General features: G+C 40.6%; 1 protein-coding gene across 2 annotated transcripts; it reads right to left on the reverse strand.

Moving 5' to 3' along the window:
* Positions 1–738: 738 nt before the first annotated feature.
* Positions 739–21,771, reverse strand: LOC100691206 (brevican core protein). Of its 2 annotated transcripts, none has more exons than XM_005457269.4 (14): positions 21,442–21,771; positions 15,257–15,339; positions 14,759–15,136; positions 14,128–14,302; positions 12,823–12,950; positions 12,155–12,448; positions 10,731–11,591; positions 8,357–10,342; positions 3,299–3,406; positions 2,934–3,092; positions 2,762–2,844; positions 1,864–2,008; positions 1,547–1,729; positions 739–1,388 (listed from the first exon to the last, which is right to left on the reverse strand). In XM_005457269.4, exons 1-14 carry the CDS (start codon positions 21,459–21,461, stop codon positions 1,285–1,287), a joined length of 4,707 nt encoding a protein of 1,568 aa, XP_005457326.1. In that variant the 5' UTR covers positions 21,462–21,771; the 3' UTR covers positions 739–1,284. The 2 variants fall into 2 exon arrangements, with proteins under 2 accessions (XP_005457326.1, XP_019206620.1); XM_019351075.2 differs by lacking the exon at positions 21,442–21,771 and adding an exon at positions 16,094–16,357.
* Between the last annotated feature and the right edge of the window lie 5,423 nt (positions 21,772–27,194).

Below are 27,194 nucleotides of genomic sequence, written 5' to 3' on the forward strand. Positions count from 1 at the left end.
ACCTGCAGTGGGTGTCTCAGAAAATTCAACCCAAGGTCGGATCGTGCAAGAGAAGAAAAAAACCCCAAAGGCCTCACTTAACATGCTAAATCAAAGTGCATGGCAGACAAATAACTGTGAAGCACGGTGGTGGAGGGCTAATGATTTGGGCTTGTTTGCATTCAGTGAGTCGACCATGAGCTCCTCCGTGTACCACAGTGTTGTAAAGTAAAATGTGAGGCCTTCTGTCTGACAAATAAAGCTCTGCTGAAACTGGGTCATGCAGCAGGACAATGACCTCGAGCACAACAACAAATCTCCAACAGAATGATTGAAAAGAAAAGATTTAAGGTGTTGCAGTGTTTTCACACACTACTTCTGCATTCTGGCTTAGTTTTTAAATAAATATTGACACACTGTAATATGTCATATGACGATGTTCATCTGAGGTTGTATTTAAATAAATTTAACACCCGCTAAGGACCAGATGATTTTTTTAATGTCCTGATGCGGACAATCTCAGAACTGACAGAGGTGTACTTTTCTTTCTCACGACTGTAGTTTTAGGTAACACAATGGCAGAAAATACACTACATGACATGAAGTCTACACACAGCACTGAAGGTGAAATAGGAGAAAGGTTTATTCTTTGCTCTGTTCTACAAAACTTTATTACAACATAAAGCTGACGAACAAAACTGCGTCTGCCGGACATGAAAAGTTTCTCTCTGGAAAATGCGGACATCATTTGAAAAGGAATCTATGTACAGTATTTATTGAACATTTGTTGTAGGTTCACTTTGGAGTTTTAGGAATCTTTGACAAAGAAGGAAGATGACACAAAGAACAGCAAAACATTTCTACTGGATACTTTACAAATGTCTCAAAGACTTTAGCACCATTTTGTTAAAAAGGTTCTTGATATAACAATGAGAAAAACAGATTTAGAGTTGACCTGATAACAAACAGTTCACACATTTATTTCTTTTCGGTCAAAGGGATTTAACAGGAAATCACTGGGAGAATTTTTTTTTTTTTTTGCTAACCATTTAAAGCATATTTATCCAAACACAGTAGAAAATATTACAAAGGACAAGAAATAGGGCGTTTCATCTCCCTGCCTGTGCACTCAGTCTTGTTCTCATTGGCTGGTGGGAAGTTTTGCTTTGTGTCTTTTTGTGCCTCTGTGGGGTTTTTTATCCTGTTTTGATTGGTTCATTGGTAAAAAGCACCTGATTCTTTACACCTTGTCACGTTACAGTAACAAAGTTTGAGAAAGCAAGACAAGAAGAGCACGGCTGACTTTTAGAACCTGATGTCCCAGTACTGCAGCGTCTCTTTAGTGGCCTCAAAATCAGCTTCAGCTGCAGCAAAATCATTGTCGGTCGTTGACGGCAGGCCCCCGTCCTCTAAATTAGAAAAAAATCACAGTGGTTAAGACTGAATTTGTTCTTTTTTTTCCTTCTATTTTAACATTTATTAATCACTTCATATCAGCTATGATTAAAAAATTATTGAATATTAAAGGTATGTTTCGTGTCTTTTCTTGATTTTTCTCTTATCTCACCAGTCAAGCAGAGGATCTGCGGCCTCTCCCAGAACCCTCCAGACAGACACCTGATCAGGGGGTTAAACCTCTGCTGGAAGCCCTCTGCGCACCGATAGCGCACCACTGCGTTGGTCTCGTAAGTCTGTCGAGCTTTTCCAAATATGGAGGCATTTCTGACCCTTGGTGGTGGTCCACAGGAGGCTGTGGGAGGAGTTAAGATGCTTAAGTGCCTTCTCTGGGCCAGAATAAGTAGAAAACAGCTCAAAGCATCAAGCTCACGAGGGAGTTAATAAGTAATGAAGTGCTCTTAATGACGTCCCGTTAGTGTTACTCACAGGTGCCTTTCTTGCAGGTGTATGCGAGGTGATAGTTGCAGGGCACGTCGCTCCAGCGTCCGTTATCGTGCCACACCATCACCACACAGTCCTCTCCGGAGAGAAAGTAGCTGTCTGGCTGACCCCTGTACCAGTTCTCATAAAGCTGTGAGGTATGAGTTATGTATGTTATTTTTATGTGTATGCAAAGAAAAAATAATCACAACAGAAATAGTTGAAAAAGCATAATATACATAATGTTTTCATTCTCCTCTTCGTCTTTGAGGTAGTTAATATCTAATAGTCTGGTGCATTTCTGCATCCTGCTTGGTTTGTGTCTTACATAAGAGGTTTCAAAAAGAAAAGCATAATAGATTTTCATTCATGATCATCCTGGCCATCATAAATAATAACCTACAGATGTGCTGCTTTCAGATGCTCCCTTATTCACAAGGAGTCGCCGGATTCCTCACTGTTTTCACTGTGTCTTTTTTTTTTTTCCCCTCGGTGTATGTGCTACCACTTGACATAATTGCCTTCTTTGGTTTAATTTTACGGTCACATCTCAGTGCCTGCCTAGCAAATGCATCAGTGTTTCATTCTCCGTCACCCTCAGATGTTCTAGAACCCAGAAAAATGTAACTAAGCACAGGTGCTAGACAACATGCAATCTGACATCAAAACTTCCAAGTAACTTAGTAAATAGACTACAAGGCAACTAAAATTAATCACGAAGCAAACACAAAGAAACAATATATTTTAGTTATCGTGGCTGCAAAAGAAAAGGAATCTTGCTAAATAGAAAGTAGATCTTAATTAATACACCGGGTGTCTGGTTCTCCAGTTGGAGCATTCCCCTGTCTTTGATGTACTCTGCAGTTTTGTTTTGTTTTTTGCACACATAATAAAACCTCCTCACCAGTGGGTTCCCATCAGACCAGTGGAAATCATTCTCAATGGTCTTGTCATTCAGACCAGTCCACTGGTATTCCTTGTAGTTGTCTGTTGAGGAAGACGTGGGATTGACTTTATGAGGGAAGAAATGAAAGCCACATTGTTTTCTCATTCCCAAATGTGTTAAGGAAACCTACTGTTGATGTAAGCCTGTTCTTCAGGGGTCATTATGGACACCAGGTGAGCTCCCATCATACGGCAATGCTGCTCTGCAGCCTCCCAGCTCTGACGCTGGCTGAAGTGTCGATAGCAGAAACCGTGAAATTTATCCCAGCCCGGTTCACATCGCTCCCGGTCTGAAAACATCACAGAGAAGAGAACAGGACAGCCAAACCAACAAGAGTCTTCAGATGTATCCGCAGGCTTTTATACTGAATAATTATATAATTTTCACTTCAGGCTGCATTGTGAGAAAATTACTGCTTGGCTTATTTTTTGTTTGGAAACTTCTGCCTGATTCCCATCTCGTTAAACAGCCATTAAAGAGCAGAAGCGAGCTCACCAGCCTGACAGAATTTTCCTTCATACGTCGGCAAACAGAGGCATTTAATGTGGCCGCCTCTGTCCGTGCAGGTGCCTCCATTAAGACAGGGGTTGAGCAAACAGGCATCTGAAACACAACAGAGGGCAACTTTAAATTACTGTGCACCTGAAACCACTGGTCAAAGACTCATTTGTTATGTAACTGAATAATTACACATGTACAGGAAGACAGCCTTCATTTATATGTAAGTCTAATTGGTGCCTGTGTTAATTAGAAGGCAGTTGAAAAACGTATGCTTACATTAGGTAAACAGCTGTAAGTAAATATAGCAGGAACCATTTAGAAACTAAAGGGCATCAGGGTCGATGTTAGCCAACAGATGGCAGCAGAGGAGAAACTTTACAGCATGGCGTGAGAGGAAAAAATCTTCAAATCTTCGTCTGGCATGTGTGCGATGCGTCCTTCTCTTTCTTCTTCATTTCTTCATTAGTAATAAACGCTCTCAAAAATCTTGTGGAAGAGGAAATCTAGACATAGATGTATTAATAGGGGGGTGTTGTCCTATAATACGGAGCCCTGAGGTTCTAACAATTTTTTAAAAAGAGCCCACTGGTCATTTTATTAAGCGGTATGCTCTGATTTGATGATGTGTCATTGGTACAATGAACTCTTTTGTTTGCTTTGTTTACCATTTCATCAAAAGATGAGAAAATGAGATGAGAAAAACCCACTAACATGCCCTTTGTAAAGTCATCTGACAGTAATATTCAACTGACCACCTTCTGACGTGCTGCTGCTTTTCATTAAAATGTTGAATTACTAAAGAAACACCCTTCAATCGTGCTGAGTGTTGACATTGCATAGTTTGTCCACCAGAAGGCACTCTGCAAATTCCCTGTTTGCGTCACACGTCTGCAAAAAAAATAAAAGTATTCACAGCCTTTGCATTGACACTGAAAATTTAACTATGTTACATACTGTTTCCACTGTTCATCAAAGTCAGACATTTTTACAACTTCATTGGAGTCCACTTGTGGTGCATTAAGTTGACTGGAAACAATTTAGAAAGACACACCTATCTATATAAGGTCTCTTAGCTAACAGTGCATGCCAGAGCACAAACCAAGCCATGAAGTCCAAAGAACTGTCTGTAGATCGCCGAGACACGATTGTATCAGGATTGTACCAGTGAGCACAGTGGCCTCCATCATCCGTAAATGGGAGAAATTTGGAACCACCAGGACTCAGAATTTGCCTCCTGGCCAATCTGAGCAATTGGGGTAGACGGGCCTTAATCATTGAGGTGACCAAGAACCCACTCTGTTCACTTTGACAGAGTAACAGCATTACCCTGTGAGGACGCTCCCCATCCAACCCGATGGAGCTCCAGAAATTCTGCAAAAACAGTTGTGCCAAGTTTGTAGCATCATAGTGAAAAAGACTTGAGGCTTTAAGTGCTGCTAAACGTTCTTCAAAAAAGTCATAAGCAAAGGCTGTGAGTACTTATGTACATGCTATATTTTTGTTTTTTAATTTTAATAAGTTTGCAAGAATCTCAAGCAAACTTTTTTCACTTTGTCATTATGGGGTATTGTATGTAGAATTTCAATGTCAGAAATGAATTTAGTGAGTTTTGGAATAATGCTGTAACAGGACAAAACGTGGAACAAGTGAAGCACTGTGAATACTTCGGGTGTACTGTATATTTATCCATTTTCCTAACCGCTTATCTAGTTCTTAGTCTGCAGGGGGGTTGGGGAATGTCTACTGGCATCTTGTTTTATTTGTCACAATCAGATAATATCTAAAGAGAAAAACACTTCTGAAGCTTCATTTTGCTTTTCTAAATTTGTAAAACAAAGGAAAAACGAAACCATGAGTGTTCAAGCTGGAATTAAACATTTTACAAGTGGATTTGGTTTGTTTGCTTCCTTTGACACCCTGTAAACAAGAACTATGTGCTGCCTGTCATTATCCCCACACTCACATATTGGTCTCTTTAGAAATCTCTTTCATTGCTCAGATCGTGTGTATGAAAGGTAATAACTGCTTTACACGAATCAAATGAGATTCACGTGCACTCAAAGTAAAACCATCGTTCAGTTTTGATGAAGAATACACAGATGGTGGATGGAAAACCACTGAGGTGCCTTTCAAGTCTTACCTATCAAAAAATGAAACTTTATACTGTGACGGTGTTCACATCTGAGACTTGTTTTTGTTTGCTTTTCAACAGAAACAGAGTTTAGATTCATGGCTCCATCTGTGAGCGGATTTCCTTCCCTTTTGTCAAACAACACAACAATAACTTGTCTGCAGACGACAATGCAAGGTTAGTAATTTCAATTACTGAATGATTGATGACTTTCTCATTGTGTTTCTCTGCCTCCTCTCCTCTTTAGGCTGCCGACTGCAGTATTTCATCATCATGAAGAGTCCATTGTATAAAGATTATTACTCACCCCAAAAAAAGCTTAATTATGGCACTGAAGCTGAAATTATGTATGAGAAATTGGAAAGGCTTCTGCATGCACTAATCTATGTAATACTGAGGTTTTTGGGGGAAGGGAAACAGTTTGGGTGCTTGAAGATTGTCTTGTAATAAAAGTGCAGCTTGGAGAATGCACATGCTGTCCATATTTTTCATCATTATGAGTCCATTTGAGGAGTAAATCCATGAAAAGCTTGCTTACTTACTTAAAATAAATACACTTTACTTAAAACAACAGCAAGTAAAGCCTGCTTGGGTCCAAATGAAAGTAATAAGGTTTGGCATATGGTGGCCACAGACTATTGTGACTATTGAGTGTGGAGGAGATACCAGGACACACGTTTTTAGGTGAGGAGAGCTGGGCTGTAGAAGGGCATTAAGCCAGCAGCAAAACCGATATCTGCTCCAATGTGGATGGAGGAATAGGAGAAGCACTATCAAAAACGTTAACCTCCAGCAGGTTACTTATGTGCATGTTTCTGACCAAACCATCAGATCCAGACTCCATGAGAGCGGCATTACAGTACAGCATCTTTTACTCGGACTTGTGCTCACAGCTCAGCATCGTACAACTCAACTGGCATTCGCCAGAGAACACCAGAGCTGGCAGGTCCACCACTGGAGCCGTGTTCACTTCACAAATAAGAACAGGTTCACACTGAGCTTCTGTGGTAGATGTGAAAGAGTCTGGAAAAGCTGTGACAAACATTACGCATTCTGGTTTGAGAGTGGGTGGCCGGTGTGTATAGGCAGTTCTTGGGGAACCAAAGCATTGATACCATTGACTCACCCACACGTTATCTGAGATTCAGGTCTGGGAGTAGATCCCCAACGACACCACCTGGCATCTCATCAGGAGCATGCCCAGACATTGTCACATTGTCAGGAGTGCACATGGGGCAATAAACATTACTGCTACATCATGAGACAAGTTGGATCTGACTGTGATTTTGTTTGTTTTTTTGTTTTTTTTTTACTTTTGCTGTGATTTCGAATCCACTGTTCTCAATTTTTTTTTTTTTTACCTCAAATTCTACATTCAGTAAAGATTTTCAGTGTAAATATTTTGTTTATCAAGATCCACACGATATCTTAATTTTTTTTAAAGCTGTATTATTCTGAATATTATTTTCCTACAATATTAACATTCACCAGGTTGTCAGTGGCCTTTATTGACATACCCACATGGAAATCTTAATAGAAGAACTCTGAGGTCGACTTTTTCCAGTTTCTGAAACTGTGTTTGATGAAATGCAGTCAAGCCTTAAATGGTTTGTTGGTAACCTGGTGGATGTTAAGAGCTTAAAAGAAGCTTTTCTCTTAAATAAGTTTCTGTCTTAAATTTTCCCATATTTCTCGAAGTTGAGTCCACAGTGGCAGCTGCTTCTTTTGAAGATTCAATAAACCTGATTATGTGGAAGCCAAGTGCTCCAATTGAATAATAAAGTGCAGTTTTAAATAAGAGAATTAAAATTCAAAATATTTAATTTAAAAGATGAGGGTCAAAATTAACCATGAGAACTGTGTTTTATGTTTGTTTGTTTGGGTTTTTTTTGGCACAAATAAGCTTCCATACAATGCATCAATATCCACAGCTGCCACATGAAGTCGAAGAAACGAATGTACCAAAGGAAAGAAATACGAAGTAATACATTTATCAGCTTGTGGTAAGACAAGAAACTAATAAAGATTTGTTGCCTTTATAAGTATTAGACCTAAAAACACAATACAAATCTAGAACAATTGTGATTAAACAACAATTCTTAAGTTGAGTATGAAACATTAATGATAAAGGACACGTGAACATGTTGCTAAATGCAAACACTCGTGCAATCTACAATGAAAAGGTTTTGTGCTTGTAAACATAATAATCTGTGCTTTTTGTACCACAGTGACTAAAACAGCAATGAAAGAAAATCAGTTAAGACTTAAATATAAAGCATTACTGCAGCTTCATTGGTCAGTGCTGTTACATTCAAAGTAATTGTTACTTTCCAGAGAACGATTAAGTCCCTTATTATGTTGCTTCCCAATTAATGGAAAAGATACTATGAGAATTGAAAGATAGCAAGAAGAAAATTATTTTAGTGGGAATATCTTTTGCACCTGTTTGGTGCAGAGATGGATGATTTACAAATAAAATCTGATGAATTAAGCTATAACCATCACTCTGGCAGGCCCTCACTGGAGAAGAAACCCGTCATTCAAACACACTAGTAAATACAGTACTTCACAGAAGTCATTCTTTGGATGAGGAAAAAACATCATGCACAACAAGACTGGACTGTGGACAAATGTCAAATGGGAGCTGTCCCAGTGTGAGTATCTTGGAGGGTAGAGCGGGGGAGTCACAAGGAGAGGAGTAAGGAGTGTTTAAGGGGAAGTGGGAAGAGTCAGAAGGGTGAGTGGGCTTGCTGAGACAACAGGTGAAACAAACGTGGGAAGTCATTTGAAAAGCAGGACGGGTGTTTTACAGAAAATGGAGCAGAGGCAGGTTGGGCAGAGGACAGACGAGGAGTTTTAGTGCATCACTGTGTCGAGCAGGAAGAGGACGGTTACACTGATGAGAGTGGTATTAACATTACCTGAAGATTTCCCAGTACCGCCTACGGCTGCCCTCCCATTGGGCATGATAAGCAGGGTTGGCGGCTGGGTGAAAGTAATGTCAACATCTTCCAGAGCGCGACCCACTGGTGGTATCAAAATTTTGGGGGTGGTGGTGGTTGGGCTCCAGGTGTGTCTGGACCGGTGTGTGGTGGTGGTGGTAGCTGCGGTTGTGGTTGTGGTGGTGACAGTGGTCGTCTCTGTGGGCTTTGTACCTCGAGAAGAACTTGAAGCTGCTGTGGAGGTTTTTTGGCTGTACTCATTGAGAGATTCTTGGGGTTGAGTTGTGCTGGTCAACAGATCCCACTTGGATGTTTGAGAACTGGAAGGAAAGATGGTGAAGTCCTCAGGGGCATCAGTTTTCTCTTGAGATGTCGGGGAAACATTAGTTTCATCTTCGAGGGTCGGGGCAACAGTAGCCTCTTCTTCAAAGACACGGACTGGGATAACGTTGGCTTCGTCTTCATCAAGCACAACAGTTTGGGCAACATCACTATCCTCTTCTAGGGCTGAGGAAACATCAGCTTCTTTCTCAGTAAAAAACGCTGTGCTAACATTAGCTTGTTCATAGACACGGGTTGAGGAAGTGTTAGCCTTTTCTTCATATTCAAAGGAAGGAGCAATATTAGCTTGTTCAAGGACTTGAGCTGAGGAAGTGTGTGTATGATGAAGTGCCTTTTCATCATACTCAAAGGTAGGGGCAACAGTAGCTTCTTCTTCAAGGATTGAAGAGGTGTTAGCTTTTTCTTCATACTCAAAGGTAGGAGGAACATTAGCTTGTTCAAAGACTCGAGCTGAGGAAGTGTTAGCCTTTTCTTCATACTCAAAGGTAGGAGCAACATTAGCTTCTTCTTCAAGGATTGAAGAGGTGTTCGCTTTTTCTTCATATTCAAAGGTAGGAGGAACATTAACTTGTTCAAAGACTCGAGCTGAGGAAGTGTTAGCCTTTTCTTCATACTCAAAGGTAGGAGCAACATTAGCTTCTTCTTCAAGAGTTGAAGAGGTGTTAGCTTCTTCTTCATACTCAAAGGTAGGAGAAACATTGGCTTCTTTTTCAAGAGTTGAGGAAGTGTTAGCCTTTTCTTGCAAGCTAATGTTTGAGGAAAGATTAGGTTCTTTTTCAAGGACAGCAGTTGGGAGAACATCAGCTTCCTCTTTAAGGGTTAAAGAAGTATTTCTCTTTCCTTCATACTCAAAGGTAGGAGCAATATTAGCTGCTTCTTCTTTAAAAACAGCAGTTGGGACAGCATTACTTTCATGGGCTGAGGAAACATTTTCTTCAAAGTCATGCATTGGAGAAACAATGTTCTCTTCTTCAAAATTTAAAGAAACATTTGCTTCTTTTTGAAGAGCAAGGGTTGGGGAAATTTTTATTTCTTTTTCCAGAGAAACGGAAATGTTGGCTTCCTCTTCAAGAGTTAAAGACACTTCACCTTCAAAGGTTGGAGCAAATTTAATGTCTTCTCGAAGGGTGGTCCTAACTGTATCAGGTACATGACCACTTGCTTCCTCATAAGTATCGGTCACAGTATCCAAATACATTCTGTAGCCTGATGTTAGATATAGTGCTGTGGGCGAACTGGTGGTTGAGTGAGAAGTGTTTGAGATGTCTGGAGAGCGAGTGGTCATTGAACTTGCTCCAGACACTTGCAGGTCTTCAGATTTTGTTGTGGGCAGCATTTTATCCTCATTTTCCAAACTGAGCGTGTCTTCAATTTCTAAGCTTCCACTTCCCTCCTGTTTAGATATGGAGGACTCCCACAGCTGTGAGGCTGTGGAAAGAATATCCAAGCCCAGTTTGTCAGAAAGGGGTGACTGAGACGAGGGTGTCAAATGTGGAACCACTGTCTGAGGTTCAGCATGGGTGCTGCTGGCAGAAGCAATGGGAGACGGGTGAGTGGTGAAGCCAGAAGTTGAGGAATCTGATGCGGAGATGAAACTGACTGGACTCATATCAAGGTTGCTTTCTGGAAAAGAGCATAGAACAATTTGGAGCTACGTATTGTTTTGAGAAGTATATTTAATTTCTTGGATGAGAAAATTTAGAAGAAACAAAAAGGCAACTGTCAATCTCTGACCTTAGCTTAGCAAAAAGATTAGAAACAGGGAAACAGCTAGCTTGTCAGATGGTAACAAAATCTGCCCTCTTCACATAGGTGACCAAACTCCAGGACGTTACAGCTCTTAGCCAGAAGATAGTCCAGAATATAACCCTTTTAGTTCTTCAGTTTTTCAATATATTGTAATAAAAAAACATAAAATGTGACATGGATATCTCATGCTAGCCTAACTCTTGACAAGAAAGTAATTTATCTAAGATAATAATGTTTGAACTTTTGTGGGACATGCACATACCTTCAGAAATATCTCCAGAACCATCCACAGGAGCCCACACTGAGGTTAGCACCTCCGGAGTAGATTCAGTAGTTTGGGATAATTGTGTAAGAAGTGTTGCCTCTTCTTCTTCTTTTTCTTCTTCTTTTGAGACCTCAGTTGGGGGAAACATCTGCTCAGGGTCTACATGGGTCTCTTCCAGCTCCACTTCAACCATGGGGCTAAAGGTTAAAGTAGTAGCCTCCAATAAACTGTCCTCTTTAGTACGGTTGCTGTCGGTCTCACTGTAGTTGGGATCTGATTTGTTAAAAGACAGGGTGGTCTGTTGTACTTCTTTGGTCTCATTCAGAGTTCCAGCTGGCTCTGTGTTTACGTCAATGTTTGTGTCTGGCTCTGTCTGGTTCTGCATCTCAGGCTCAAATGTGGGTCTTTCAGACTGCTGAAAGGTGAGACTCGAGTTCTGGCTGGAATATGTTTCATTGTAATCAGTGGGCAGAAATGATGTGTTCTGTGCTGAATTGTAGGTTTCTGTGATAGTGCTGCTCATCAGTGCTGTAGGATGCTGGGAATCGTAGCTCATTTCTGTGGGAGATAAAGTTTGGTCGAGCGGCTCGTGCAGTGTAGGCGTGGTGTTGAGGGGTGACTTTGTTGTGTCTGATATCAGCGTTGGGTGTGTATCAACCGGGCTTTCTGGAGTTACAGTGACAGCAAAATAAGGCAATGATTCAAGCATGCTCTGGGCCTCTCGCTCCACCTGTTCTGCTAGTTGGTTCAACTGAAGTTCTTGATCTTTTTCCATAAGAATAACAACATTGTGTTCAATGTCTTCAGGTTCTGTGCCCACATAGTCCATCGGAGAGTCAGTGGAAGCATTTCTGTTTTCTGCAGAGAGCAGACAAACAATTAAATGTAACATGTGAAATATGGAACAAACTAATCTAGTTTTGCTTTCTTTCTTGTTAAATACACTACATACACTACACTACATATTGTTCCAACATCATATTTTTATTCTCTTCTAGAGTAGCTTTTCATGAGTCATAATAGTCAAAATAATGCTTATTTATCTGATGATGGGCTTTGGTATGAACTCTCAGTTCATTATCTGTCTAGATCAATATGTTTGGGCCCATCTCCCTTCAAGCCAAGTTTCAAGCTGTGTTTGAGATTACCATATTAAGGTTATCTTCTTATACAACTTCCCCCATATAGATTACAGACCAGCCCTGTCTGAATCCAGGTATTTATTGCAATCTGAAGCAGGATTTTATTATATCAAACTGTGGTCTTGTTAAATCAGATCAAATTAGAGAAACTGTATTAATCCCAGAGAGAAACTGAGTAAATATGAGCCAAAAAAGGGAAAATCATAAAAGGTCCACTTTGGAGTTTTTGTCAAACAATTAACAATCAACAGTTTGCATTTAAAGGCACAACATTTTCACCTTTGAAACAGTAAACATCATGAAGGCCGGATGGCTCTGGAAAGCCAGTCTGGTTGCTGAATCTGTAGAGAGTTTTGACGCCAGGCTGAGGGCCCCCACAGCGTTCCCTTGGGGTTATGATGGGGTACCGCACGCTGCCATCAGACAGCCAGCCAGGGCTGCAACGGTCCAGTCCTTCACTCCAAGCCAAGTAAAGCTGTGCTGTTGTAGCCAGCTCTGCCCCTGCAGCTCTGCAGTACGACTGCGCTTCATTAAATGTTAAATGCTGTGGGATGAAGTCATGGAAAACCTCCCCTACAGACAGAAAATTTGTTCAGTTTTTTACTTTTTCTGGATACAAGTGAGTGAAATGCTGGCACGACTGCAATTATCTGCCAGTCTTAATTTATATATAGTAAGTGGCATGTTTTTATCTGATGTGACACATGACATTACACCACAGAAAGTAAAAACATATAATTATATGTTTGAGGTAAATAGAATCATTGTTATGGTTATTGTCCATCAAAGATCCCTAACACCGTTTTGCAAATGTAAAATGTACAATTTGACTTACATTCAAATTAGGCCAGATGTATTATTATTGCATTAAGCCTACTGGCAAAAAATGAAAAAACCCAAACCCTCCTATTTACATATAGAAGTTATTAAACTGTTATAATTCCTACCATTAATTTCCTCTACATAACAATAAACATCGAACAGATCATCTGGATCCATTGTCCCATAGTTTCTCACTCCTGGTTGCCCATCCATGTCTCCATAGCAGCCTTCACGAGGCACTTGGATTGGGTATCTGCAGCAAAGCAGCAAAACAACCATCATCCTCACTTAAGACTCCACAAACATGTGACATAACATCAACGCTGCATTTGGCGATAGCTTGGTAAATCTGCAACATTACCAGCTGGTGACGTAATGACACGTTAACTTTGTAGTTGCTCAATAACCAGTTCACACATGGATACTTATAGAGCAACACAATTATATAAGGTATTTACATATAACAATAACTATATACAATAACTTTAATGTTATTTAAGAGTCTGGGTCATTTTTTTTTTTTTTTTATCACACTAAAAAGCCTACATGCCCATGCTACTTTATTGTTTCCTTTGTTTATGCTGATGGATGGATGGATGGATGGATGGATGGTAAAACAGGATTTCATAACTCCACTTTCACTATGATTGTATATTTACATGCATTATAATTTACCTATGTATATCAACAACATGCACCTGACAAAAATGCATATAATGGCATGCCATTTTGATCTTGTGGGTTGGACACATAGTTTCAAATGTCATTGCCTTAAGTACATTTATACAGTTATTTAACTGACATTACATTTTTGATATAGTCTCTAAATACAGTAAACTAGTTTTGTGGGTTCCCTGCAATACTCAGGTCCTGTTCTACTATATAAAATGTTTTTTACATCGTTGTTAGATGGTGTCATTCATATAAATTAGATTTTATTGTCATGGTTTTTCCAGAGGCTCTTTAATGTATGGGTGTATGTTTAACAGAAATGAATCTTGCACTATACAGTTAAAGAGGGTGGACAGTGTGTTGCTAATGAAGTTGTTATAGGTCCATAAATGGGTCAATTTAGAGGTTGGTGGGTGGTTTCTTATGTTAGGTAAATATAATATAACATTGTTTTGTAACGTTGCTACCATAGTAAGATAATTTCATGTTTGTATTACGTAATTAGTATTGAGATGTGAAGCAGATGTAAGGGGCAGGTGGAGAACGTTACCACTATACTTTGTAAGTAAGCAACCTCAGAAACACTATCTGACTGATGAAGATGTCAGTGATTACAAACTTATATAAATAAGTCGAGTAAAACAACAAAAACATCTATATCAGCTGCATGAGCCTGTAAGATATGTTTTATCTATCTCTGTCTTTTTAATAAGTTGTACTGTGAGCATGATACAGAGGGCACACAGGTAACGAAATACCTGACAGACTGGTCTGCGAGCCAGCCCGCGTCACACTGCTCATATCCGTCGTAATAAGCTGCGAGCAGCTGGTCGGCGGTGGCGATTCGTGCCCCGATGGCCTCACAAGCCCTCTGGGCCTGATGGAAGGTGAAGGCATACCGACCCAAAGCATCTCTGTAGTGGAACACAACACCTAAAAACACACACAGCATGCACATAATAACATACCTACAAATACATTAACTGTGTTACCTGTTTCAACTGTTTTAAGTCAATAATTTGGAAAAGCTCCTGGAACAAAGACATCTTACTAAATGGAAAGAAACTGAGCTACACAACTAGAAACAACTCATTAATTATCATCACCACAGAGGATTCAAGCTTTAAATATCTTTGGGTTCAGGCAGTTTTCAGTGGATTCTACTAAGATGAGAGATTCAGATATTTTCTTACCAAAATCACATTGTGGAACCAATAATCAAACTGCAATATGATTTCAAAACACAAGAGTTTTAGCAGAGTCAGCATGTTTCTTGTGGGTTTTTTTCTTCTTTTTCTGAGAATTGCAGTTAAAAAACACAGTCTCTAATAATTCTGTGTCGTCCCCCCCCCAAACTTTACTAATGACCCGTGTCTTTCATCGCATTACCTTTGACCTTGAGCTTCACAAGGTCACTGGCGTCCTCCAGGCCCTGCTGCACCTCACAGCGGTAGTGAGCCGAGTCGCTGGAGCGCAGATCTCCCAACCAAAGTGACGCGTCATCAGGGAAAGAGGTGTAGTTGAGCAACGCCGCTCGGTCTCGGTACGCTTCATTGACCTTCACCTTGTGACCCCGTACCACTAAGATCTGCGTTTCAACCCCACCTGATATGACTGACCACTTGACCCTCGGTACAACAGGGGTCGCGGAGGTGGAGTTGGAGACGGGGGACAGAGACACCACACAAGGGATGGAAATGGAGCTGCTCAGTGGAGCGACAACTGGTCCTGAGTGGGGGATGCTCACGTGGAGCTGCTCCACCTCATCTGGAAAAAGAAAAAAAGAAAAAGAAAAGAAAAGTGAATCATGCTCCCACTTCTCAATGCACTTTTGTACTCTCTGTTTATGGAATCAAAAAGTGATCAGGGGAAAATGTAGACACGTACCGTATGTGTACCGTACAGTTTGGGTGGGAAAGGCCAGTGTGAGATGGCAGACTGCATAAAGAAGTGGAAGTATCTGCACATGTCTGTGGAGATTAAAAAGGCAAACACAGTAAAATATAAAAAATAAATACAATGAAGAGGAAAAGCAGATATTGTTTCAATTTCACAAATATTTGATTTTTAATAAGTACAATGATTTCTGACACCGGAGGTCATATGTTGTGTCGGTTCATCTTATCTTATCTAACCCATAAGAAGCAACAAATGTCCAAGACACATAAGAAAACTGAGGGATTAAGTTTCAGTTTTCAGGATATCAATTGAAAGACTGAAATAACTATCCACATTATATTGAACAGACTTGGTGTTATCCCACTGACATAAAGGAGCTGTAATAATGTTTTATTAGCTGCACAAATGTAATTTCTATCCCATAAAATGTCAGAAACAGGTCTCAGTATAATGCCAGAGCTTTTAAAATTACCATAAACTTGGCCTCAACACCTCAGTGAAACTGCTTCAACAAAAACTGAGCATTATGGTTCTCATAAAACTACAATTTACAGGAGGCCTTTTTCCTACAAGTCAGGGTTAGTTTTAGCTGAGCACACTAGAAAACTGGCAACAGAGTTTAAACATTAAAAAAATACAATAACTATAAAATTTTGTGAGAAAGACCTTTTGTTTTAAGTTGTAACTTTGGAGCAGAAGCTCTGAGTAAAACACACGCGTCCCAAAAAAATCCTAGAGCTCAGCCATACAGTATAAAAGACCAACTTCTCTGGTTTTCGAAAGGAAGCTGGAAGCAGAGGTTCCTGACCACAAGTCATTCATCACCTCCGGGAGCTAATGACACGGCGTCTCAGCCCAGCGGCATCCTGCCAGCTCTCCGTCACCAGCTTGGCCCTGTTATTAACCCAGCAGCCGTGGCAAGACGTCCACAGCGACCTCACACAACCTCCTGATTGGGCCGTAATAGAGATACAAACGTTCATCCGTCATTGAAAAACAATTAAATACTGGACAGTTTCAACATTCGTCAAGATATTTCATCAGTATTCCTGTCAGTGTCATATTCGACCAACCTCACACTTCACCAGAAACACTGATAGTGCAAGGTTAGACCTTTAATCTTGCTCCCTAAAGTTGTCAGATAAGAAATTTATTTTATTATAAAACAGAAATTTTACACTGTACAATACAAGTCTTTATAATATTAACATCAGCCACAACACTTAAAGCTGGAGTAAATACCATTAATAATCTCATTATACTGCAATGTTCTGCTCAGCCTAAACGAACAGCACACCACGATGGCAGCACTCTCCCCCAATAGAAGAATGCTCTCTGCAACAGCATAACTAGACTGAGCATCAACGATAGACGCCTAAATAATCCCGATCACATTAAGACCCAGCCCACAAACCACAGGACCCAGAAGATTCCCTGGTCTCCTTCTGTGCCCTAATGGGTCAGAACTGTTTTGGCACCATGACAAGGATGTGTACAATGTGAGGCTGGTAGTAATAACTGGTGGGACCATTGCAAAGCAAGCAATCTGACTGTATATTGCTGTACAAAAAAACCTATGTCATAGAAACACAGTTCAAGGACTGAAAAAACCTGTGACGCCTGCTTGTGTTTTCTTTCAAAAGAAAGTTTAGCATTTACGGTATACCGAGTGATTAACTGACATAGTGGGAGAAGCAGAAACATAAAATTGTGGCAGAGGCCACAATTTTCATGCCACACATGTCATTTTATCACTGACTCATAGGAAAATTTGTCTTTTTTCAAATGCTCTGTTCCTCCAAGTCAACAGACTTGCACTTTTAGATCTTTAGGCATTTGAGTGATCAAGGATTTCTGGAGAAAAATGAAAGTGATCTCTATTTCTATCTCACCCCACACCCCACAATTTTAACATCAGAAACATAAAAAAAAAAAAAAATTACAGATACTGTGGAGCAATGTCTTGGGATCCTTATGCTTTTTAGACCTGTGTGGTGGATATAAGCAATTTCACAAGAGGCGAGCGAAGCTCGTTTGAGAGAGAATTGGACGGTTGGATACACTGAGTTACACAGAATGCCATCACCATGGTAACTGTGCTTGAGCGACACAGGTGGAAGCAACTGACAGCTGGTGGACATTTGATTGGTGGATTTAAATTTCCTCTCTCCCTCTCGCTCTCTAATCAGCATGACTATCCGGTGCCTAACAGGATCTCTGTTTCTTAGTGGAAGACCAGTGTGTTTTTACAAAGCCAAATTTTAAACCCCAACCCAGCGCAGACAATCCAACACACTGAGTCCAGCAGTAGCAACAATCGCACCACTGATAATCTTAATTTTTTACTGTTCTTGTTGTGATTGCAGTCATTAGCAGCTAAGGAAAGTGGAGCTCACGCACTGACATTAGTGCTTTGCTGATGCCACCGATCCAATAAAGCTGTAATTTGCAAAGAGCGTTAAAGAAATCTATAGTGAAGCATAGGAGAGTGACTTTGTGTGTGTTGAGATGATGTTTTAAACAGCCATATATGTTATCACATCACTTAGTTTTTTTCCATGAACTTCTCAATATGAGCCTCAGAGCCTCTAGTTGTCTTCTGCAAGGTACGGTACTACAAGAATTGACCTCCTGTATATCAAGCAGATCCCTGGTAAGAGTCGGCACACACAGTAACTTGTGTCAAATTAAATGGCCTTCTTTGATGGTAGAATAACTGTTGTCTGTTTTCTTGCCAGCTGGGCGGACTCCATGGTGCTGGTATCACTATTAGTATTCTTGAGAAGACGTTTCACAAAAAAATCGAGGAGCGGGCCAAGAGGACAGCTGCACACTGTGCTTTCACTTCATACCAACTCCCTTACAAAGGGCTTCAGGGAAAATTAAAGGACAGGGCACTGGCACACTTGCTTGCTTTTTCTCTTTTCTTTCTTTCACCCCTTTCATGGATGGAGAAGGAAGTTTTAAAGCACTAAGAATCATTCTAGGGCAGGCTTTGTACAAAAGAAAGGGCCACATTAAGACCCCGCACACTGATTCAAACGGTATAATGTGACAGTGTGCTTAAATACCGGTTTGTGCTTTCAGATTGATGACAGCAGAGAAAATCCTAGTTGCTGCTGGTTGTTTTGTGCCGTCTTTAGACCGCATTTTTCGGCCTCGCCTTCGCCAAGCACTTTGCAGGTCTGCTTGTTTTAGTGAGGTTAGCAGTGAAGACAAGTCAAGCTGAAATCAATGCCACCCATTGCAGCTACGGCCCACAAACTGCAGCCAAGCACTCTATCCAAAAAGGACAATTAATCCAGAATCTCCTGTGGAATAATCAGCTACAGACTAACACATTTATGGAAAAGAAAACATAAGAAATTGGGGTTAAATAAGCCTCATCAACTTTATGCAAACATCCCTGTCAGTGCTGCAAAGACATTCCTCTGCAGCCTGCATCAGTGTCAGTGCACACAAACCAGAAAGAGGCTCCTGATCCTAGTTTAGCCAGCTCAGACATGCCTGTTTGACTGATGCGCTGTAAGCTCGGAGGAGTGCTGAGCTGGAACTGGCTTTAGGAGGGATATGTCCAGGATAAAACAGAACAAGGTCCCATAAAAATGCACAGTTTTTGTAACTATGGTCTATTTTTTATGTTGTCTTCTTTTCTTCTCCTTCTTTTAATATTTAAGATTTCGGTTTTCAGACTGCATGTAAACAGAAGTTAAATGCAACATAAGGCAGCCTGTTCATTTATTTCAACTTCTTTTCTTTTTCCAGTGTATGAAAAAATTATTTAAGCACAGAGTTTATACTCCATCCTGCAGCTGCTTCCTAATGCAGTTAACATTCGGCAAGATGTTTGACCTGGAAGAAGTTTAAACCATATTAACTAAATGGAAATTTTATTCATTGGCCCTACACACCACAACTCTGGTCAGCAGCTGGATATTCAGTTGGACAGTTGTGATAGAATAACCGACTCCCACAAGTATAAATTCTTGCGGCTATTTTCCTTAATAACAAATCCATTTATGTTGATGACATTTGCCTGACCTAAGCCAGACAGAAACCACTTTTACACAATTAGGTATCCAGCACAAAACAAATAAACTTAATGTCAGTCTTTACTTCATTTGGAGACCTTGGCAGGGTCAAAGGAGGTGGTTCAGTTCAGAAACAACATCAAACCCAGACTTTGAATATAAGCACTGGCTACTGTACACTTAACAGCAGAGTGAGTTGGTAAATGAGGCTATTCACTCAGCACCACACCTCCAACTCCCTACATCATCAGCGGTCTGTCTCCTGTCTACAAGATGACCACTTTGGAAGAGCCACCCACCAGCTGATTCACCACCCACTTTGTCTGGGAACAAATTAAAGTGTGTTTTGCACAAACACCTGATCCTAGGCTTGACTCAGTGGATCCACAGATGAAGCGCAGCCTGTACAGCTGTCCTTTTATACACAGGAGGCGATTTCCGCTTGTGTTCAGGATCAGGTGGGCTCTGCTTTCTGAGATGCATCACTTTCTCTGTTCAGGGCAAACATACCCAGGAGTCAGGCACCTGCAGTTTGAGCTCAAATGTGCACTTAAATGCTCAGATACACAGACTCTACTAAAGTAGCTTTGCATGAGTGATAGCTAGAAACACTGCAAAGTCTTTCAGTTTACCTACTTTCTGAAACAAGCTCCTTCCCTTTTAGAGAACAACCCCTTTAAATAAACCTTATTTTGACTGGCTGCCCCTCACAAGCAGAAGGTCTGAATACTAGGTGGGTATGGCAACTGAGCTATTCAAGCACTCTGGAGCCAGAGCTTTTGGCTCACAGGGGTTATTTTGCATGACATTTGTGTCACGGGGCACAAATGTGTTGTCCTCCGTCATATGCACTAGCTTAATAATCAGTTCGAATTGCCAGGATTGCTCATTCATTTTGAATATTTCGACATGAGCAGCGATTCAGAGGTCTGAGCAAGGCTTGTTATTTAACTAATTATACACCTGAGTGCAACTCATCCTCAACAACAACAACAAAAACAAGAACAACTTCTGTAACTACAGCTTTAGCTGAACAACCTACTGGTGCAGTGGAGGATCAGCAACATATCTGGCTCTAAATTTGAGCAGATGGCCCTCCATTCTCCACCATGCTTCGCATTTCATCTTATACTTAGTGCAGAGTTCATTGCTCCAGTTTGGGTCAGATCTCTAGATAGATTGTGAGCCACATTTTTACCAGCTGTGACTGTGGCTAGTTTTGACTTTGATTGACTTGATTTTTTGTGCACTGACCAACTTAACATGTAGAGAGGGGAAGGCCACTTTTGTGGGTTTTTCCTGTTGTATGTTTGCCCGTGTCTGTCTGTGGACAGATTTTTGTCCACATGAGAGAATTGCAGCTGTGCAAGACAGTCACTAAACTTTAAGCTGTGCAGCTGAGATCAATATAAAATCAGGATTTGAAGGGGGTTGTGGTCCAGCAATTCGATGGCATCCCACTGGAAGATGGTAACATGATTACTCTGTCATGAAATTACAGCATAACCACACCAGTGCTTTCTATATCTGCTCATATCTGACCAGAGAGCCACAAAACCATTAAACAGAAGAAAGAAATCCTTAAAAATCTGCTTCGTGATTCAGTTTGCCCTCTGTCTTTCTACCTGTCCATTACTGAACTCCACCTGAGGTGGACCACAGCGAGTAAAGAGTTAAAATACGCACTTAAAACAAAAAGCAGCTTTTCGTTCCTACTGGGCAAATAAAAGCACTGAGTGTGAAATCCCAGGAAAAGCTTTTGAATGGCTCGCAGGAGGGGGGGAAAAGCTTTGTATGAGTCCAAATTGATAGTAAATGCGTTTAAAATAGCCCGTTATCCTTAATTTCCTTTACCTTTATAGGTGTGCATGCGTAAAAAATAATTTCAGGACTCCACAGAAACACGGTTTAAACACAGTGGGGGACAGCGGTTTACAACTAATTTCAGGACCTTTCGGAGAACATCAATTACTACAGCGCAATTAAGTGGCAATGAGGATAATTGTCTTTAATCATACGTCCATTTAACCTGACACAGGAGATTCAAAAGAACTTTGGAAAGACCAACCCGCATCATCTACTGCGTATCATTGACCCATCGACCCACAGGGAGAGAAAGAGAGAGAAGGGGGGAAAGCCTACCGGATGACTCTCAGCAGCATCTCAGCTGATGCAGGTTGCACTTCTTTGCTGTAAAGAGTATTTTCCGTGAGCGCCTGTCAGCGTGCTGCAGTGCGACTGTCCTGTCACGGGAAAAGCGGCTCTGGATGCTCTGCGCAGGTAAACGGTGGTTGGGACCGGCACACTCAGAGGCTCGGGGAGAAAGGAGGGAGTTGGGAGAAAGTGACGCCAGATATGAAACCCTGAACTGCCCACTTTTTCACCCAACAATCGGGATGGAGATGGCGCATGCCTGTCAAGTGGGATTGGGAGGGATGACAAGTAAAGAAACCGATGTTATAGGCTATGAAGTGAAGCCTGCAGAGAGGAGATGACCTGCATGTTTTTACTGCAGGGAAGCGGAGAACTCACTGAGCGTCACTTGGATGAACCAGGGTGAGGGGAGAGGAGTCAGCGCAGCGCTCCGGAGTGAGCTGCTGAAGCTGCTGCAGGTATTGATATTGCAGCACAGTCACACATCCCGGAGAACGATAAGGGACAATTTAAAGTACCACCTCCTTCATTATCTGTCACACCCCGCGGTATATTTTTAAATCATCATGAATAGCTTTGTATTCTGGCGCAGAGAGAGGTCTGGAAAATCCTGCACAAGAGCATTGCCCTGTCATTTACAACCTGAATCTGCAGAGCATGCTTGATTTGAATGGAACAAGCTGAATGCAGTATGCAACCCAGAAGCTTTTGCTATGACTGAAGGGTCACAAGAAGATCACTTTTACCGGTTTAAAGTATTTTATTTACAGTTGAAACTTTTATTTCAAATTGATGCATAAATAAATTCATAAAACAAAAAGATCTGGCCACATTTGGCCTTTACTCAATGTGAGTTTGGCTGCCTCAGACTAGCCTTCCCCATAAAGACCAGATTTCAGGTGTCCTGTGCCATAAATGAGTCATAAGTAGCCCACATAGGCCCAAATATGCAGCACTTCTCTGAAATGTGATTACTCCTCATCGAGGTTCTGGGGAAAATGAGCAAAAATCACACCTTTCCAGGTATCTTTACTATCTTCAATGAACAAACTGAAGGCACAGTTACAGTCTTATTCATGATGTTGTGTAAGTGATACAAGTGCAAAATGATGGCTGAAGAATGAAAGGAAAGACTAGAGAGAGAGACAATTTTAGCTCCTCTTGTTTTAAATCCAGAATCAAATTCACATAAAAGGTCGTTTTATGTTAAAGGCCTCACAGTACTGTATCATCTCAACACAGCACTCCGCTCTCACAATGCTGTCTTACTTGTGGTTCCTAGAATATTTAAAAATTAAATGGGAAGCAGAGCCATCAGCTTTCAAGTCCTTCTTCTGTAAAACCAGGAGGAGGACCATATAGGGCTGGATCAGGTCTAAGCTGCTGAGGGTTTCCATTATCCACTATTTCTTCCTCGTTCATCTCATTTCACTCACTATGTGTTTATACATCACTCTACATTTAATCATGAGTTATTAGTGTGTATTTTGTCTCTGTCTCCTCACCCTTAACAGGAATTAGCAGATGGCTGCACTTCCTTAAGCCTGGTTCTGCAGGTTTCAGCTAATATTGTGCTTTTAAATTGTATATTTAAAAACTGTTTTTCTATTCTTCATTTCACACAAACCAGCAGAAACACTATAGACCGAACGTCACTGAGAACCATCCAATCAGGCTTTGGTCCTGCCATTTGTGGGGTGTCCACTGGCTCATGTCAGTCAGTAAAATGTGACAAAGTGGCATAGTTAAAGCTTGATGCACTCAATTTGTATTTTCAGCAACGTTCTACAACATCTGTTAATGAAATACGCAACAGACACACACATGAAAGGAGCGAAGGTTAGAGTGTACTTGTGCACGCTGCAGCGGGAGTGAATGATGCTTTGTAGTGGTCATCCTGTGACTCGGCAGCAGCGGTCGATGCTGCCCACCTGAGGAATCTCACACTTACATAACAGCAGGACTGTCTGGGAAGGAAATGTCAAAGCCCGGAGAACAGACAGCGATCACACTTACACCTATGAGTGTCTGTCATTGAGCACTTGGCCACTTAAGGTTCTGAAATCCATCCTACATACAGCAGACCTGAGGCTAAGCTGTGGCAAATGTGACACAATCATGAAATGAAGATGAAGGCAGGGTGTGGGCAAAGAACGCTATATTTAGCTCGCTTTTCGACAACCATTACTTGTAACAAAGGTTTAAGTATGCAGTTCATTGATGAATAGTCAAAACAAGGACTTACCAATAGTTGAAGAAAACAAAATCAATTTGAAAATTGTTTTATAAATATATTCATGAAGTTATTTAGATTTAACACAGAGTGGATCTTCAACTGATCGGGTTGCTGTTTTTAAACAGAGCCTTAATGTGTTTTCAGTCCTGAAGATTTAAAGCTGTTGCAGACTTGCTGCTGTGCTTTGAATCATTATCTTGTTACATGACCCAGTTTCGGTCAAGTGTTAGCTGTCGGACAGATGGCCTCACATTTGGCTATAAAATACTTTGGTATACAGAGGAATTCATGGTCAGCTGAATGACCGCAAGATGCCCAGGTCCTGTGGCTGCAAAAGAAGCCCAAATCATTATGCCTCCACTGCCGTGCTTGGCATTTGGTTTAAGGTTTTGTGGTGACATTCTGTTTGGTTTTAACCAAACGTGGTGCTGTGAATTATGCCCAAACATCTCCACTTCATTATCATCTGTCCAAAAGATATTGTTCCAGAAGTCTTGCGGTTTGTTCAGATGGAACTTTGCAAACCTAAACTATGCGTGGAAGAGGCTTCAGTCTTTTTATAATTGTGCTGTCATGAACTTTAACATTTAACATGCTAACCTAGGCCTGTAGTCTGAGATGTAGATCTTGGGGTTTCTGTGAGCATTGTATGGTGAATGCATTTGATTAGCAGTATCTGTCTGCTGCTAACCTTACTAATTCCCATACAAGCAGTAACGGTGCACTCTAGTCCTATGAAAACTTTCTTCACATGACCTCATGTCCTGAAACCATGACTAAAGGAAAAACCACAATTTTTTCCACATTGGATTTCTTTTGTCTGAGACAGCCCAAAATAGCACAGTTTCTAGACAGCATTAGAACTTTTAAATGACACATTTAAAGGTTATTATGCATTATTATTCTTTTTTTTGTGTGTGTTTGTGTCCATATATATGTTTCCTACATCAGTTTTTAGATTTTACACACAAAACAAATGACTACTTTATAAAATGTAAATTCTCATACAAGTGAAACCTCCTCATATATATAAGTAAAATTTGTCACACCTTAACAAGCAAAAGGATTTAAATTTTTCTCTACCTATAAAAACAACATCAATAATAACAATAAACACTGAAAACTGGCAGGAGTTACCGTTGTTATTGGATACTTTTACTTAGCAACAGGATGGAATTACTTCTTCCACCACTGATGCCAGAGCCACATCAGATGGTTAATAATGTAATGTTAGTAACAGAGTGAGCTTCAGTCTACACCACTCCCACTTAGACTACACTGAATTCAGACAAAGAGTAAAAGAGGTAACAAATGATTTCTTTAGGCTCTCATATATTAAAAAAAACCTTCTTGCAACACGGATTTGGAGGGGGATGTTTACTTTAGATTACCTTTAAACATTTTAACTGACATCTCTTCATAGATGAAATAGCAAAACAGCATCTCAGCACATTCAACATGTTCTAGGAAATGTTCCAGTTAAACCTATCTAAATAAAAGCTATGCAGTTGCTTTTTCTGTGAACTACAGGTCGGCATTTAAATGACCCAGCTAACGTGAACACAACATCTTAAAAGCAAAGCATGGATGAGAAAATTAAAGCCCAAGACGAGAAGGAAGAGCTGTGTTTTGCCGAGTTTTTCATCTCTTAACTGTGACATATTGAGTTCATGCACAAAAATCCACTGGGAGCCAGCTAAATTAGACCAAACATAGTTAAACATGCATGTATGCCATGCCTCAGACCTGCATACAAGCTAACGTTAACATTTTCCAGCAGCCTTCAAACAACCAGCCTGTAATTAGACACTATCATTACATTGTAGCTGAGCTTAGATCATCAACTGAGTCAAGAGCAGCACTCAAATTTAGTTTTAAAGTGTCTTCAGATGTAACATCTGAAGAGTTTTGAGCTGCTACAAATCCTTCTGGGAAACAATTTTTTAACCAGCTTGTGCCCGAGAGCTACAGTGTCTATAAGCTTAAGGCACATTTTGGACACTTTTAATGTAATCTAACCTGTTAGACTGCCAAACAGTAACACCTCTGATGGTGAACATGACTCCTTCATATACAGCCTGCACCACCAGGTGGGATTAATTAGTTTAAGTGGCTCAGCAGCAAGGGTGACTCAGCTAAAACACAGATCCCACCATGCAGTTTATTTAAAGTAGTTTTAATTCTGCTTGAGTCATGTCAGTGGTTTCATTTAACTGGGTTGCCAGCATAGCTGTCAATTTACCACAAATTATAAGATGGACATAAAAAATAAAACTCCCCTGCAGAAGTTAAGACTGCCATAAAATTGTGCTTTTGTGAGTGTAAATGGAAAATGTTCAGACAAATGGAGCAGCACAAAGGCTCTACTTCACCTTGCTGCAGTTGCAGAGCGAAATCCGTACAACACTCATGCAATGACAGGAAAGACGACGAGCCTTTGAATCATTTTTCCTCCCATAAAGGCAAAACCTCAAAACCCAGTTTCCGCTGACTGGCTGCTTTTATTCCCTCTTGGATGCAGAGCGGCAGAGGCAAACCAGTTCAGGAGGGACGAGTCTGGGAAAACTGCTGCACTCATCCCACAAACTGGCCAAACCATCAACTTGCCATGCTTTCTGCATGATGTTGACTGCACTGACCAAAAATTAGGGTATGGAGAGCCACTGTGAAATTTTGATGCAATTATATTATCTGTGACACATCGTTTTTTTGTTTCAATGCCTGGCAGTGACGCTAGTTGCTTCGCCAGCTGGAGATCTGGAAGCAAGTCGAGTTGGTCTTTTAGTAAATCAATATGTGTGGTTAACCAGCGAGGAAAAAGAGACTGCGTTTGCTTCATAAGCTGCCAAACTCATATATCGGAGATAAAACTAGAGCTGATTTTATTCATAAGGATAATTCTGGATATTTATAACAATGCTGAGATATTTTTTATTGAAGTAACTGTTTTTGTTTGGGATGACTGCTTTTTTAATGGGGCCTATTATACTAATATCATATATTCCAGCTCCATATTTTTCCTCTTGGACTCTTGGAGAGCAGCATTGCATGATTCACAGCTCAAAATTATCTTGGTGCAACACTTCAGTTCATGTAGTGTCTGAAACAAGCCGTTTCAATTGAGTTCAAATAATTAAACATATATAGCGCCAATTCACAACAACAGTTGCCTCAAAGCACTTTATATTATAAGGTAAATTCCCAAGAATATTAGAAGGAAACCCCAACAATGAAACGCACTCCTATGAGCAAGCACTTGGCGACAGCAGGAAGGAAAAACTTCCTTTTTACAGGAAAAGGAACCAGGGGCAATGATGGGGAGCCAAATTTAGTGCTGTGTGATACTGCAGATTTTGATATTGATCCGATCCCAAGTATTGCCGATACCAATACTTTTAACCTATAAAAGCAGCTTATGAAGGTGAGAACAGTGTGTCATTATTAATGAAATGAATCATCATTAATTTGCCAATTGAAAAAGTAAAGTTTTGAGCCTAAATTTGAA

Source organism: Oreochromis niloticus, linkage group LG22, assembly GCF_001858045.2.
Source record: "Oreochromis niloticus isolate F11D_XX linkage group LG22, O_niloticus_UMD_NMBU, whole genome shotgun sequence".
Taxonomy (NCBI): Eukaryota; Metazoa; Chordata; class Actinopteri; order Cichliformes; family Cichlidae; genus Oreochromis; species Oreochromis niloticus.